Source organism: Stereum hirsutum, assembly GCF_000264905.1.
Source record: "Stereum hirsutum FP-91666 SS1 unplaced genomic scaffold STEHIscaffold_13, whole genome shotgun sequence".
Classification (NCBI taxonomy): Eukaryota; Fungi; Basidiomycota; class Agaricomycetes; order Russulales; family Stereaceae; genus Stereum; species Stereum hirsutum.
This window is the reverse complement of record NW_006763143.1, coordinates 1,677,082-1,689,414: the sequence shown is the minus strand read 5'-3', so window position 1 is coordinate 1,689,414 and position 12,333 is coordinate 1,677,082. Positions and strand designations below refer to the sequence as shown.

General features: G+C 49.9%; 3 protein-coding genes across 3 annotated transcripts; 1 reads left to right on the top strand and 2 right to left on the bottom strand.

Annotated features, from left to right (window-relative positions):
• Positions 1–1,073: 1,073 nt before the first annotated feature.
• On the top strand, positions 1,074–1,850 carry STEHIDRAFT_62850 (uncharacterized protein; the record flags this gene model as incomplete). Its single annotated transcript, XM_007307187.1, has 1 exon — positions 1,074–1,850. One exon carries the CDS (start codon positions 1,074–1,076, stop codon positions 1,848–1,850), a length of 777 nt encoding a protein of 258 aa, XP_007307249.1.
• Positions 1,851–6,180: 4,330 nt separating this feature from the next.
• On the bottom strand, positions 6,181–9,502 carry STEHIDRAFT_113740 (uncharacterized protein; the record flags this gene model as incomplete). Its single annotated transcript, XM_007307671.1, has 12 exons — positions 6,181–6,255; positions 6,291–6,444; positions 6,479–6,534; positions 6,984–7,112; positions 7,335–7,387; positions 7,479–7,518; positions 7,588–7,689; positions 8,047–8,216; positions 8,289–8,686; positions 8,750–9,098; positions 9,358–9,369; positions 9,439–9,502. 12 exons carry the CDS (start codon positions 9,500–9,502, stop codon positions 6,181–6,183), a joined length of 1,602 nt encoding a protein of 533 aa, XP_007307733.1.
• Positions 9,503–10,607: 1,105 nt separating this feature from the next.
• STEHIDRAFT_113739 (uncharacterized protein) lies at positions 10,608–12,307 on the bottom strand (the record flags this gene model as incomplete). The annotated part of the gene is made up of 8 exons (XM_007307670.1): positions 10,608–10,662; positions 10,709–10,814; positions 10,911–10,980; positions 11,047–11,103; positions 11,438–11,584; positions 11,608–11,795; positions 12,037–12,068; positions 12,159–12,307. The coding sequence occupies 8 exons, from the start codon at positions 12,305–12,307 to the stop codon at positions 10,608–10,610; spliced, it is 804 nt and encodes a 267-aa protein (XP_007307732.1).
• Between the last annotated feature and the right edge of the window lie 26 nt (positions 12,308–12,333).

Genomic DNA, 12,333 nt, shown 5'->3' with positions numbered 1-12,333 from the left:
ACGGCATCGCCAATGATGAAGACGGCAAATGCGTACCGATTGCGACGATAGAACAACGAAGGGCCAAGACCGTGACAGTGACGAAGAGTGCATTAGAATGGAAGAAGGTGAGTAATAGGGTTCGCTTAGAACAACTGCGAGCATACCTCGTTTGAGCAAGTGCTAGCAGCCAGTGTGCGAGTTTCAGGAACAAGGCCTGGCTGTCGTCTCTCTGAATATCTGCAGCAGGTAGCCATCGTCATCTATCAATTAACGCAGTTAGTCTTCAACAGACCAAGCACGCGAATTTTGAATACCGGCAATCGAAGTCATCGACGCACCTTCGTACGTCTAACACGACATTTCTTGGGATTCACGACCTTCGTCCGTTTATGCTTCCCCGTTCTACTGATGAACCGTCGAGGCCTCCGTTGTCCATTCCACAAGTTATTGTTTGGGTCGAGTCACGGTAGACCTGGCATGACGCGATTGAGAGGTCCATTGATATAGGAAGACGAGTAGGAATACGTACGGAAAGACATTGCACTCCCCCGTCTACTGTACCTCCCAGACGTTAGGCAACGTCCGGTGTCCCGAGGGCCCTGTCGCGTCGCCTATTTGGGCGCTTGTCCCGGTGTCCCGAGGTTCTTGTCGCCTAGGGTAACATATTCGTATTTTCTCGTATTTTCTGCAACAAATGATATAAAATTGTTTTAATTAGTGTTTAGATACAGGACTGCAAGTACCACTGCCAATGGATGTGAAAACGAGGAAGGTTCGAAGTACTGACCAGTTGTACAGGGCCGGGTCACTCCCCCTCCGAGGCAAGGTGACTGGCCGTCGCCTGTGTCCCGCTGTCCCAAGGGTCCAGCAAAAAAAATGGAGATAAGGAGGCAATAGCCGGTAGCCGCATCTGGTACGGCCCAGAAGACGACAGAAACAAATCTCTGAGTCCCTCAAGACCTCGGACCTTCAAATCTGTCCGGCGAACTACTCGCCATGTGGTACTTAGCAAAAACAATACCGCTGTGGGCACCACTCTGAATCACGTCAGACTCGTACGGGATTAACGGCCTGACAAAACATCTAGTTAAATGGACGGACATGGGCTGGATTGGAATATCCAACGCCCAACTGCTCCAAGCGACTGCAACACTGCTTCACCAGCGGGCACCATAACACACCTCGAATGGGTCAAAAGCCACAATGGAAACGAAGGAAATGAAAGCATGGACAGACTAGCGAGCACGGGTACAGAGCCATCACAAAACGGAAATCTGACTGTAATAATCCCAGATCGCTTCAGGCTGACAGGTGCCAAACTACCAAAGCACATAGCTGATACCCCAGTGCGCACACAAACCAGCAAGGAACCAGATGAGATGAGCCAAGGCATCAAAAACCTATGCGGAAGGACGTTGACCGTCGCTCAGATGTGGGAAGTGATACACCGCAAGGATTTCTCGAGATCTTATCCCAAATTCATCTGGAGAGTTGTCCGTGCAGGATTCAAATGCGGAACCTATAGGTCAAACATCCAAAATTACAAACACAGAGGGAAATGCACATGCTGCAACGAGGAAGCCGAAACAATCAAACACATGCTCATAGTATGCTCCGCGCGAAGAAGAATGATGACCCGGGACGTCGTGAAAAGACTATGGCAGAGAAAAGGCCGACCTTGGCCGCGGGATTTGGACTACGCAATGATACTGGGATGTGCAGTTAGCGACTTCGAAGCGGCAAATGGAACGCGACTAACCGGCGTAAACAGTATGTGGCGCATCCTGCTCTCTGAATTAGCCAACATAATATGTGGTGACGCGCAATTCCCGCAGGAGCAGCGCGGTGTTCTCAATCGTGGGATGTAAAGACAGTCTATGAACGCAATGTTGGATCAGCGTACATTCGTAGATCCACATGTCGGCCAACAGTGTCTCGAAGACAGGCAGGGTGATAGGGGACAAGGAAACTCACTCATCTTCACTCTTGAGCATGACCACGACCGTGCCACGGTGGTCCGGAAGGACTTCAAGACCATATTACAACAGAAAGTGATTCATAATCAATAATAGGAAAACTGAAAGAGTAAGACAAACCTGGGTAAGCACAGAAGCGTGGCTCGGCCCAATTATAGCTAGTGTGTCATCGACAAGTTGCAGAGCAGGCATGAAGAGCTGGTGATACCGCTGTACTGCTAGTGATGGAAGGGAATTGTCATGATGTGAGAACACCCAACGTTAATTCACTGGGGGCGCAGAATAAAAAGGAAGAGCCTGAGGAAATGCGTACCCATGATGAAGGCCTAATCGGCTTCTAGCCGTGCGTCCAAGTAATCGCAACTTGCCTACATTTAAAGTACCCACGCCTTCAGCAATTGTTCGGGCCCATGTCTCGTCTGCGCCACCCGGATCAACAAAGGCATCTTGACCGCGTAGATATACAGTGGAATGAGGTCATCTTCAAGGCGACGTTAGTTATTAGCCTTGGAAAGGATGGCGGGGCTTCCACACATCGACAAGTCAGACAGGGTGTATACTGACGTACAACGGTGGATGGGACGTACTTCGTCTTGTGAGATCCCGTCCTCGTCCTCATCCTCGTTGAACGTCTAGTTAACATGTAAACGAAATGCTAGCATCACTCGGGCGAGATCGACACAACCCTAATACAACACCGATAAATGGAAGGGTCGAAGATGAAGACACATGGACAGCATTATTGGCTAAAAAATCTTGCCTCTCCCGTTTCTTCTTTCACCGTCTCGCAGCCTTCTGTACTCACTTGACATTACAGAATCTACCACAACTGTGGCCAACGTTAAACCCGAGGTTTGGGTTTCCGGAGAGGTTTCGAGAATAGCCTTACCGGCTGATTCAGTTTTCGGGAAAGACCGTGCGTGGATGAAGACTGTTGCATTCTAAAATGCAAGTTGATATCCTATGTCAAAGCCGTTGGACGTGGGTGCTCTTGGATGAGGCAGGAGAGAAAATAGGAGGACGCCTGCTTTGGAAGGAAGGAAGGAAGTCGTGGGAATAGTGTGGTGTCCTGCGCTCCTCTATGGCCGCCTTTTCCGGACGACCGGGGTAACGCAACAAAATCATTTTCCTGCGGGAGAAGTCAAAGCAATCAGTTCCAGTAGCTGATGCATAAAGTCGAGACCGGCCCATATCAAATATGGAGACGGATGCGTGCGAGGGAGTAGAAGAGCTCGATGATGGGGACGAGACTCTGCTCTTGAGCCATTCAAGGATGAACGACTCTGCTTTTATACGCCTTCTACAATTGAAACCCGAAAGTGACTACGCGTGCCTGGCGAAGACAAAATGGGCGAACAAATGCTGGGTCGTTAGGCGTTTCGCGGTCCCTGGAAAAAGAACTCAGAGAAACCGCGCTAGCCATACGCGGCACTTCCAATACTTGTTCGAGAGTTCTCCCTCTTCAGAAGATAAGGTGAGAACCCATTTATCTGCTCAGACGGTAGGAAAGGCGAGTGCCGCGCAACGGAGCCTGAGCCGTTCGCTCTCGTTGAAAGGTGAAAGGGTAAGAGTTTAACGCAAGAAAAAAGGAAATGGAATCAATGACTCAAGGGGCGGCCCTGATCTTGCTTAATCGAGAACCTTTTGGTCAAACTCGATGATGCAATGGTGAAATATCACTCCCTCCAATGTTATTCGTGAAACCTCAGGCTCTAGCGTAGCTGGTTCTAATGAGTCATCAGCATGTCGACACGGCGTAATTTAGACAGACTATGAAGCACTAAGTACCTGAATGTCACGACGTGCTCGTCGTCTCCAAAGTGGCACTTGAATACAGCAGAACCTTTCAATACTGCGCCCTGCATGAAGGTATGTCAGCAGGCTCCGAGAAACATCAACAAAGACGGAGGTATGGCCGTTTGGCGCACCTGCAAAGGGCGGACACGAGTTCCGAAGCGAGAGACTGCCAGCTAGTCCTAGACAGGACGTCCGAGGGCAGTAGGACGAGCGAGCGATCGAGCAAACCGTACAAAAGGCCCGAGTACGGCGTTGCATTTGCGTAGATTAGGACTCCATGAGTCAGCATTCATTCAGGCCTGAGCAGAGAGGACGACCAAGTAGAGAAGGAAGAGGCGAGGTCGGCGGTGAAGCATTGAAACTTCGACAAAGAACATCGTGCGATCCGAAAAGTGATCCTCCCTCAAGCCGGTAGAACGCTGGCTGTTCTGCTTACAAGAAGCTATGAAAAAACCAAACAGAGAATGGAGAGCAGAATCATGAGACGCGAGCTCGTAATCTCCCACGGACAGACCTTATGTGACGGGGAAGATGAATCCATGCGGCACACCCTATAAGAGTATCAGGCCCAGAGCGGAAGAGAATATGAAACCTAGCGAGAGAACTTCAGGAGAAGAAAGATTTGAACTGGCCGAGCATGATGATCTGCACGGTTCTAACCAATGATCTCGCCGATTTCAAGACCGAGAGGGGAGTACCTCGCCTAGCAGCAAATCGTCTTTTCTAGATCCTAGTCGCAGTGGTGATAATCAACACGTACGGGAAGAGTTGGCCTGGTTCTCTGGAGATCCTAGCTTGAACGACTTCCGGTGATAATTTCAAGGAACAAGAGGTATATGACTGACAGATCGCGCGGAAGAGCACTCGTCTAGACCTCTGTAGATATGGTTAACAGAAGGGCGTCGGAAATAAAGTGTTGAAACTTGCAGCAAGACGGACAGGATCGCTACGAGCAAGTCACGTCGGTCTCGATGTGAGGTTTGCGGCGTGGGAACCGTATCATGTCCGTCTCGAGTCCGTCGGGCGACCCCGGGCTGACATTACGTCCAAATCGGGTCTCTCACATCAAAGGTCTCGCGCGCGATCGCTATAATGTCTTCCTTACTCTGCAGTCTCTCTTGAGCTCGTTTCGTCTTTTGAACCTAATAGCGAGAACTTGGCCCTAGATATGTCCTTGCCACTGTACATTGTTCCAGTAATAGATCGTTCCCTCTCTCTTTCCGTGTGTATGTGCGTATAATACTCAATAGTGAGCAACTACACGAACATCACCACCTTCCGGCGACTCAATTGTCATCCCTCAACATCTCGGAAGAATCTCATAATATTCCTGATGAGCTCTACGATCTGTCAATCTCTCGTTCTGTCACTGGACGGGACGCGCTTCAGGTATTGCTCAATCTGGTTCCATAAATCCTGGCGTTTGGGAAGTAGTATATGCTCGACGACGTTCGCCCAACCTCCTTGACAGTCACTCACGCTTCCAATAATATGTCTCATCTGAAGATCTTCTGCAGCTCTAATGGAGCCCTGAGCTCTCACAACACGGGTTTTTCCGCACAATCGGCTCTCGCTCTTGAATGACTCAATGAAACGGTCTCCTCTACGGCGGTTTGAGAATATATGGCAGGCTCAAGAGACTCAGCATCTTCGTGGGCGCCAACGGCACACTCATCAATCTCACATTGACCTCATAGATATCTTCGGAGTATGCCTTACTCGAATGACGCTTTTGTTTGACTTCGCAGTCGAGACCAAACGGCAGACCGACGGCGTTTTTGCAGGCTGCGACCCTCGAGGCTTCGACAGCACGAAGCATCACATTCTAACTCGAATACCAGTAACTCCTCGAGTTTGCATTCATCTTCGGCCGTCACACCCAATCCTACTTCCATCAGAACACGAACCGGGCGCTCAATATAGGCCCATAAGTACCCACCTTATGCCACACACCCACATCACACCACATCTACTTCCAGTCTGATGTGGAGGCTTCATCCCAGTCCGCTTCGAAACGCGCGCGCAAGAACCCGCTCCTGGCATGTTGCTCCAGAAAAGAATTCAACCTCGTCGACGTTCGACACTACCGACGTATAGCATTTTAGATGGTCAGACGTGCGTTCAAATCGACTTCGGTTTGGAAATCGTGACGGTGGCAGTCCATGTAAGTGGGCTCATTTTATTTTCGTTCATATTGTATGTGTCTTGCCTTGGGCTGCCTCTGACATCAGCGCCCTTCAACTTAACACAGGTAATTGGGCAAACAACCCAGGGGGCACCAACCTCTGTAGATGTATCACGCGAAGGAATGGGAGGACGTCGTTATTGAGAAGGAGCTGGATGGATGGGAGGAGATATTGAAACGGAGACAAGTTACTTCTCCGAGTCGGTCTGATGGGCAGGAGGATCCGACCAACTGCAGCGACTAGCTCGTGTCCTCGTCGTCGATGATCAGGTGAGCGTCCTTCAAGTTGTTACCATTCTCTTCCAGCATCATAATCTCGTGTATGGACAGGTGTTAAGCTGATGGATTACCCTGAGTTTGACGATCTCCTCCGCTATTTTAGCCATGAACTGCTGCACGACTGTGATATTCCACATCGAACGAAGATCATGAAAATCATTTGACAGTGCTTCAAGGAGGGGTCCGCCAAGATGGTGGAGCGATTGCAGGTATATTCTCCCTCGCCTTTTGATTTTACATCGTCCATTAGTATTTGTACTTGATTACTCTCGTCCAGTAGAATGCCGCAGGACCAATCTCGTACGCCACCAACATCTGAACGACGCCATGGGAAATGTCTTGCATCACAGCCATAGCATCTCATTATCTATTTCTCGAAGACAGCGACGAGCTTTCTAATCACTTTTCGCTGGGTCCCTGGTTTGCATGCGGGCGTCCACTTGACAGATACATTTACAGTGTTGTAGCCCCTTCATCTCCTCGCAAAGGTGAGTGCTTTATCATAGCATATCAGATTCTCCCTAGGTTTTCTACACTTTGATCAAATTCTGTGAGGCACTGATGAAAAATAGATATCGATCATCACTGACGATGACGCCTCAAATAACGACACTACGCTGAAGGTACTTGAGCGTCAGTTGACAGAGGGAAATACCCCCTTCGGTGCAGAGTACAATTGCATAAGGTAAATGTGCCCCGTATCGTTCAAATGACCTAACGGAGAAAGGTAAGGTACTGGTGGACGTCTACTGAAAGGTGCTTACGTCATGCCGCACATCGCCATCAAAATGGATCTTAAATCTCTCCCCAAACCGTCCGGTAGTCCACCTTCCGGTGTCAATGCCACTCCCATCGATGGATCCCACATCGACGATCACAAGTACGCGGCAAACCTATGATCGGCTCCAGTAACGAATTGCAGAACGTCAGTCAATGGGCGCCGCGACTCGCATCCGATTCGCCTGGAAGCCCTGGAAAAGACCTTTCTTAACGACAACGACGCAAACGAATGGCCTAAAGGGCTTGCCCTTCGCTTTGTTCAACTCCTTCGCGACGCCGCCACCAGACGGTCTCAACATTTCTCTGGGCTCTCTACCTCTGTGTTATATGCTTACCATCTGATTTTCCCTACGGCTTTTGACTCCGTCCTTGTGCGCAAATTCTCTCACTGAGACATGTCGTTTTCGAATTTCAGGCTATTGAGAGGCTTTGAACTTCGAAGGACGCGCTCATGAACCACGTGCTGGTCCATTACACACTCGAAGTCTGATCAATCATACCGGAACTTCCTCGCTGGTCCTACACGAAGCTCAACAGGCCGTTTCTGCACACAAGACGCCGACTCTTGTCGCTTCTATTCCATCATACCAGATTCTCCTCTTCTCCCCTCCGCGAGCCCAGAAGCATCCTCGCCTCTGCTAAGCGATCGACGAGCGACTTCGAACGCTTGAGCGGTACATGAGCGGATGCCTATGTATGTCTTGTCTATCAGTAAGTGTTGTACTGTCACATACGCGATTTCTTGAGCTTCAGGCTCAGGCTGACTACGAATTTTGTTCCACCAAGTCCTTTATCCGGGATACAAGCTAGATTGGCTGTATGTAGACCGGGAATCCGACGACGCTCCGACGGCGCACCTCAACTTCGTGAGACTGTACGTTGCTTCTAATTTATCTATGTATCTCACTCTTGATCAAGATTGCTCCTTTGCTTGCCTGCAATGACATTCACGATTCCTCTCGTGACGTCCCAATTCGGGTCTCCGGTTATGCTAGGCTTTTTTTGCTTGATCTACTCTTCATCACTTCCGTTGAATAATGTACTCACGATGCTTCCTACGGAACTGCCTGCACATAGTGCTTCGAGCTCATCGAGTTTCAAAAAGATGCATCCACTACAGAATTCGTGCGTCTCCTTTCGTTTTGTGGTTACTGGGTGTTTGGTTGCACTACGAGAATTGTTATAAGAGGTTTTGGGCCCAAAAGTCACATAATCAGCTATCGAGGATAAGGTATTAGTTACATTGTTCATCAAACTGCAATGTAAATGAGTAAAAGATATCGACGAACAATTAAGGGCCTGCGATCCGATGTATTTCACAGCTGGTAGGCAACCTCTCCGAATAGGCTTCTGGTTCGACACGATGTGGAGCTCTCGGGGCCTCTGATAGTGCATGTCAGTGAACTCAAAGGGCGACGCCAATGTCAAACTCAAACCTTGCCCGTGGCCGAATGAATACCTCAAAGTGGGTGAGGTGTACTCGCTGCGCCGATGGTTCACTTGACAATCAGTCCATAGTGTGCTCCCCTTGCCGTCCATGCGACAGTGGAGTGATTGACCGAGCTGCCTGGCGTCCTCGAGAGGGTCTGACATGGCTTGCGCGACATAGTCCATGTGAGTACCATTGGGTTGGTCTGCGAGAACCATCACAGTACGCCCCTCGACATCGGTAAAAGGACAAGACGTACTGCACCCGATATTTAGAAATAAGCAAGCAGTAAAAAAATGTTGGTGTGAGGGAATGCAATACCTTGCGTCCCATTCTAGATGCTCGAGGCCATTCCCGAGAAGATGAGAAATCATCTGATGGCGGGCGTCGGGATGAACCAGGTCGGGGATTTCGTCAAGCTGGCCATCGTCCTCGCCATCCTCTAAGACTTCACCAGCCATGCTCGTGCATCCCTCCCAGCCTTTATTCTTACCACCGCATAATCGGACCTGAGGCGTACCGCCATCGCTGTCTGACATGCCATTCAGATGGACCTCGTCGTCCACAAGCCATGCATTTGTCTTGTCATCAACATTGCTACAGCACAGTGGGTATCCAGCCTCCACGATACTCTGATCAGGCCTTGTATGCTGAAGACTACAGAGAGGGCCTAAGGGTGCCACATCAGTTCAGCGATGTGGTGGCGGCAGAGAGTTATATGTGTGTTAGGCAAGTGGATCGCAGACGAGACGGCAGCAAATCCAGTTGAGCGTGACAGTGGCCACAGCGAAAGATGAAGTGGCCGCAAAATTCAGGATGCAGTGAGAGGAAGTAGCGATCGAACATAGGGCGAAAGGTATCAGTAGGGAGAATCGATCAATCAGTAAGTACACGAATTGATTGATCAACGCCAGCGAACTAGAACGCACCTTCGTAATTTTCTATGAGAATCGGAAGACGAAAGTTCGTCAGTCAGATGTAAGTAGGTGTTACGACTCGGATTAGCCTACCATTATCCTGCCTGGGCATGGCTCGGACAGATGTGACTATGGTATCTGTCAGACTGCCCGCCATTGTTGGGACGAATAAAGAGACGTTGAACGGTATGTAGGTATAAAACCAGAGATGGAGAGGCGGGCGTAGGAGGGTATGGGTGGAATATACGAGTCGAGGCTGCACCTTATATGCGTTATCTCAAATAATGGAGACGTATTGAGGCCATGGCTGGACTCGTTGTAGTGGTATGCCGAGAGCCAAAGCATCGCCTTGTAATTCATGAGAAGATCACACCCTGGAATGCACTTGATAATATGCAACGCTGAACACGTCTTCATGGAAGGAGACGGGGGGACTCATGGTGCCCTTCGCCTTCAGAAACGGCATGACGCGGGTCAGCTGCCCGTTGTAGGCTCAGATCGATGAGGAGAATGCCAGAGTGGGCAGAACATCGATCCACACATACCCACTCGGTGCTGTTCATGCTACATCAAACACGATCGATCAGAACGCATACGAGGGTCCCATCATGGTACGAAGACGTCTTCACAGCACAGGCTCCTCTTTTCTTCCAACGCAAAAATGAATCACAATTAAATTCTGCCGTCATAGAACACATATCGTCTTTGTCTGGACAAGTTCGGAGCGTGTAGAACAAGATTGTTTTCATTGAGGTGATGACGAATGAAGCCCGACTGCCCACCGAGAAAGGCAAAGGACGTCCGATGTCTGGTTGCTATACCAGCGACTCCTTCCAAGGAAGTTGGCCGGGAGAACCGCTTCTCGAGATGGAGACGGACGAGGACATCGATAGAGCTGCAGGTGAGTTCTGGTTCGCTCTTTTCCTGGCCTTGGCCGTCTTGGCTTACCTTCCGCTGGGCCATTGTAGAATATGACAAGTTCGGTCCAACTGAGATATCGACGGTGTATTCACGATAACGTTAAAATGCACTGGAAAACGTTCTTCTTGGAGGAAATAACGGCGGTGATTCCAGATGCTGCGAGATGCTGGTGGTGCTCAAGTCGTCTGCTGTCTTCCGATGTCGACCGGAGGGGATCTGGAATAGGAACGGGTGTTGTATAGGTAGGTGTTGTTGCAGCTCACTGTAAACAAAGTCCTACCTGTAGAATGGGTTTATCGTTTCGGAGACTCTCGGCGGCGTAAGCATAGTCCACGGTCTCGTTAGCTATAATACAAGCGATGTACAGGTGGAGTAGCAGGGCCAATGAACAAGGGACTGTACAAATAACGCGGACGAAGCTGTGTATCATATTGTAGCTTACGTTCCATACTTTGAAGCATCAGCTGCTTCGGCAAAAAGGCATAGTCTAGAGTGAGGGATATGAAGTTTGCCTCGCGGAGTCGTCACTTCTTGAAGGGAGTAACGGGCTGCCAGTAGTCATGGTCAGCATGAGTTTACAGCAGGCATAAGGGAAAAGAGTGGAGAGGTTGCATGAAGAACTGGAAACGATGAATATTTCGCACCAGTTCCAAGAATGTAACATCCGGCACTGATCCACTCGAGATCCACCTCCGAAATGATGCATTCCCACTTCTGGTTCACGACAGGTCAGTCAGCTGGCTAGTATTTTTTTGGTTGCGATAAAGACGAAGAACTTACCTTGAACGATGACTCTCGACTTATTCGCCACATACTGCACATATCATACCAAGGCACCTAGGCCAAGCCACAACCAGCACGGGCACATAATTCATTCATCACCTGAGAAAAAAAGGCACGAAGCTGAAAAGAAATCGAATCGATCTCCGCGATCTTCACCGTCTCCGTGACTGCCCGTTCTCGACCGTATCATTCACCGCCTTCGCACATATCTCATTTAAGAGCGTCTGCATTGATTTGTCGACGATAAGGACCATGGTACTCATAGTGCCCGTCAATACAGGCCAATAGGAGAGCAAGCCAGTCAAAGAATGTCAAGGACATGGGAGAGGGAAGCGGGGAGTGGGGAGTGAACGAACACAGTGAGACGAAAAGACAAGGCAGCACCTACCAGTCCCAATCTCATTCGCCACCCCGCAAACTCCGCACTCGCGCTCTCCCCCTCATCCACCGGAACCAAGACCGCACTGCTACCCACGAGCAACACTGTCACGTCCTCCGCATTCGTCTTCATCGTATCAATCAATCTCTCCAGCATCTTCATCACTTGAATTCGCCCACAGCATGAACTGAGGCAGGGAGAGTAAATTCAGAGTTGACCGCCGAGCTTTTGTGCCTAGACAGCGTAATCTGTCGCGGTGGTGTGGTCCCGCCAAATACGGTGGCGGACTGTTGGACGCGGTGACCGACGTAGTCCGGGCCTATTGTGACTTTGCCAGAGGAAGATGAGGGTTTGGGGCCGATAGAGCCTCCGCCAAGGTCAATGTTATTTTTGTAGGGATATCTTGGAAAGTCACAATGTATAGTTGAAGTTGAAAGATGCATGAAGCATAGGAGATGAAGTGGGAAGGGGATCGGTGGAGGAAGCAGGGCTGGTCATGTGGCGAGGAGAGAAGAACAAGCGAACCTCTTTAATTCGGGACATGAGAAGCTCATGCGTACCCCTCCGGTCTCGGTGATGGCTACTGCCTGGCGGGGAAGTCCACTTACGAGGAGCATACCACAGTCTGGAGTGGTGCCACCTATAAACAGCACAAATGATAGTCAGCTCGGAAACATCACAGGCCAGACATCTTAGGAGGAGGTCTTATATAAAAAGCTCAAACACCCACCAAATAACAACGACCGAAATGTTCTCCCTTTCCTCAGTCTCCTTCCCATCCCTCGCCACCCCTTTCTGTTCCTTGACCAAGAACGCAGAGTCATACATCGAGTTTGTCGGCCCACTGTTGAGCGTCCTAGCTGGTAACAGCGCGGCCATATCCGCCAGGAGGGTCGTGCGGTCGT